Below are 3,670 nucleotides of genomic sequence, written 5' to 3'. Positions count from 1 at the left end.
CTCCTATTCTATTTCAAATACTTCTGCCGACCTAAAATTCAAACATAATAAAACAATCAAATAAAATTCAAATAAACAAAAATTAATTAAACTTGAATTATCTCTAAATTCAAGTGTTAGTCATCTTGATCCCAAGGTGATATGCCAAATTAAAGTTTGTTACGCGGAATTACACATGTCACACAGGGTCGGCTCAACCATTTTGGTAGCCTAAAGCAAATTTAAAACTCGAGGCCTTTTTTCAAAAAAAAAAAAAAAACACTGTTTGAGAAAAAAAAAGACTTTTTTCACCCGGGTTTGAGACCGATAAAATAAACTAAAAGATTTATTGTTGGTGAATTTTTTTTGTATTTTTATATATTTTTTATATGTGTAAAGGTCAGAGCCCAAATATTATTATATTTTTTTTTAAAACCGGAGGCCCTATTAATTTTTTCCCAACATATAGTAAATTAATAATTTGGTGATTATCTCATATGTTAATCTAGCTATACCCCCACAAGGTTTCCTTGTATAACACACATACACATTATTAATCGGTAAATCAATTATCAAACGATCTACCATTCCTACTTTACCCCAACTTGACCATTCGTATAGCAAAAGTTACCATGTTGTAGTCTATATAAACCCAACAATACCTCTTCACTCTTCACAACCTCATCTTTTCCTTAAAACTATCACAATGTCTTTGGCTGCAACTACATACGCACTCCTCCTCACATGTCTCCTCCTCACCATAACATACGTAACAAGTAACACTCGAACAGATGAGGAGGTGAGGAATACGTATGAGTTGTGGCTAGCACGTCACGGGAAAACATACAATGCCTTGGGGGAGAAGGAGAGTAGGTTTCGGATATTCGCCGATAATTTAAAGTTTATTGATGAGCACAACTTGTCCGGGAACAGGAGTTATAAAGTCGGGTTGAACCAGTTTGCTGATCTCACCAACGAAGAGTATCGGTCGATGTATTTGGGGACCAAGGTGGATCCTTACAGGAGGATTGCTAAGATGCAGAGAGGCGAGATTAGCCGACGATACGCGGTTCAGGAGAACGAGATGTTTCCGGCTAAGGTAGATTGGAGAGAACGAGGTGCTGTTTCTCCTGTTAAGAATCAAGGAGGCTGTGGTATGATTTCATTTATTTTTTTATTATTTTTTATCAACAATTTTTAACGCCTAAATACCATTTCCTGGGAGGCAAACCCGTACCACTAGGACATATTTAGAGTGGCGGATCTAAAATTGTTTTTTACTGGATTTCTTTTGATAGATTCTCACTATTTTTTTTCAAATCATACGAGTTTCTCACTAATTTTTCCGGTTTTTTCTAAACCGAATGGGTTTCTTGGAACCCGCAAAAGTGGCCTAGATCCGCCCATACATAGGTGTATAATTTGATTATATTATATTATGTATTTACCAGAAAATTTATTCTTGTATTATGAATTTACATCGAGATAGTTGGTAAACTGGCAACAAGTTGCGTCGCTACCCCTTTTTGAATAGTAAAACTAAGTCTTTTAAAAACTACGTTCATATATCTCGGGGTCATACCATTACTATGCATGACCCTTTTAAAAATTATGTATTGAATTTGCTAACGTCTAGGGGCGGACCTACCCATAGTCATGGGTGGGCGGGCACACCTTTTATAAAAAGATTGGTGCATATTTAAAAAAAAACCCGACCGTACCCCTTGAAAATATGATTGAACGTCTCATTCGTACCCCGGTAAATAATTTCTGGGTCCGCCAGTGCTAGCATTTTATTAATTTTTGTTGCTAGTTTTAAAGTATGATAAAGAAAACTATTTTACTCAATTATTTTTTAATGTTATTTATATAAGTATTTGGAATTTATTGAAACATTGCAGGAAGTTGTTGGGCTTTCTCAACGGTGGCGTCAGTTGAAGGAATAAATAAAATAGTCACCGGCGATCTGATCAGTTTATCTGAACAAGAGCTAGTTGATTGTGACAATAAATACAACAGCGGTTGCAATGGTGGGTCGATGGATTACGCCTTCCAGTTCATCGTCTCCAATGGCGGAATCGACTCAGAATCGGACTATCCTTACAAAGGTGTAGGAGCCGTTTGTGATCCGGTTAGAGTAAGTTTTATACAATGATACAAAATTTTTATGGTTATAGCATTTTGTGTTGGAAATTGGTATTGAAAGTGAAATTGATTTGCAGAACAAGGCAAAAATTGTTAGCATAGATGGTTATGAAGATGTGCCACCGATGAATGAGAAAGCATTGATGAAGGCAGTAGCTCACCAGCCTGTGAGTGTTGGAATAGAAGCTTCTGGAAGGGCTTTTCAGTTATATACTTCTGTAAGTTTAAACCGTTTTCATAGTTCGACCCGTGACCCGTCAACCTGTTTACGATCAATTTAAACCATTTGACTGGTTTAAATAAACGTGTTAAGTGGGTGGCGTACAAATTACACAATTTTAACCATTTAATATATTTACAACTTAGATTACAACTTGTCAGCCCGTATGACTCTTCTATATAAACATATTAAACGAGTCATTCATGTTATGCAAATTTAATTGCTTGTGCTGTGTGGGTCAAGTTGATTTTGTGGGGTTCGAAGATTTAACTTGTTAACTGACACGGTTCACAAACATATATAAATAGTCTTTAATGATTTATCAATTTGTAAAATTTCAGGGTGTACTTACCGGTTCATGTGGGACTAACCTGGACCATGGGGTAGTTGTGGTGGGATACGGTTCAGAAAACGGGAAGGACTATTGGATTGTTAGAAACTCATGGGGACCAGAATGGGGTGAAGACGGGTATATTAGAATGGAGCGTAACATGGTCGATACGCCTGTGGGCATGTGTGGGATAACGCTGATGGCTTCTTACCCGATCAAGTACGGAAACAAGAACCCAAGTATCTCAAACAACGTTGATAGTCACCAGATTAGTAGTATCTAATATATTTATAATTATAATCATTAATATCTTAATTGTGGAATCATATTTGTGCTCTTCGATATGTACGTTTTAATATATCATGATGCTTTTCTTATGTCTTCTAGAACGCAATTGTACTCTTCTAATATATATATATAGAAAAATGGTTTTAATTGTTTGCGCATCATGATTTGTTTTGTACCCAATTTAGAATGTATTACATAATTAGTTTTTATTCCTAACGACTTATTTGTCATTTAAAATATCCTTGTTTAGGAACTTCAACCAAATGTTTCATCGAACCTATGACAATTAACGAGAGTCAAATACCTATTTTTCTTAAAAGTTTATAAATTGTAATGATAAGTTCAATAGTTTATAAAATAAAATGGTTCATCGATTAATAAAATAGCATTTTACAAAGGTTTATAAAAATTTATTATCGTTCTATTAGTCGAGTTGGCCAACAAACTTATTAAAATGGTCATTGACTTCTAGCTTCTTCAAATAATCCAATCAAATAAGAACGTATGATAGCTCGACGCCATCATACCGGCACTCATTCGGACCAAATTCCGAGAATGATCCCAACAACCCGCAACCCTCCTTCATACCTCTACAGCGTTCGGTATCGCACCGAAATTTTGACGACCCTACTCCATACTTCAGAGGTCAGTTTAATCCAGCTGACTACATCCAGGAACCTTCAGTCTTTGTTCCGTTAGGACCACAA

The 3,670-nt window shown here is 35.8% G+C and overlaps 1 protein-coding gene across 1 annotated transcript; it reads left to right on the top strand.

The window, feature by feature from the left end:
• The first annotated feature begins 652 nt into the window (after positions 1-652).
• On the top strand, positions 653-3,121 carry LOC110891146 (zingipain-2). The gene is made up of 4 exons (XM_022138812.2): positions 653-1,133; positions 1,881-2,116; positions 2,202-2,342; positions 2,686-3,121. The coding sequence occupies exons 1-4, from the start codon at positions 686-688 to the stop codon at positions 2,956-2,958; spliced, it is 1,098 nt and encodes a 365-aa protein (XP_021994504.1). The 5' UTR covers positions 653-685; the 3' UTR covers positions 2,959-3,121.
• Positions 3,122-3,670: the final 549 nt, after the last annotated feature.

The sequence above is a fragment of the Helianthus annuus genome, chromosome 12, assembly GCF_002127325.2.
Source record: "Helianthus annuus cultivar XRQ/B chromosome 12, HanXRQr2.0-SUNRISE, whole genome shotgun sequence".
NCBI classification, from domain to species: domain Eukaryota; kingdom Viridiplantae; phylum Streptophyta; class Magnoliopsida; order Asterales; family Asteraceae; genus Helianthus; species Helianthus annuus.
The sequence above is the reverse complement of the archived record's forward strand: the minus strand, read 5'-3'. Positions and strand labels throughout refer to the sequence as shown.

Coding starts and splice junctions, on each gene's coding strand:
- LOC110891146 (XM_022138812.2), top strand. CDS start 686: ATGTCTTTGGCTGCAACTACATACGCACTCCTCCTCACATGTCTCCTC. Junction 2,117..2,201: donor CCGTTTGTGATCCGGTTAGA/GTAAGTTTTATA, acceptor ATTGATTTGCAG/AACAAGGCAAAAATTGTTAG. Junction 2,343..2,685: donor CTTTTCAGTTATATACTTCT/GTAAGTTTAAAC, acceptor GTAAAATTTCAG/GGTGTACTTACCGGTTCATG.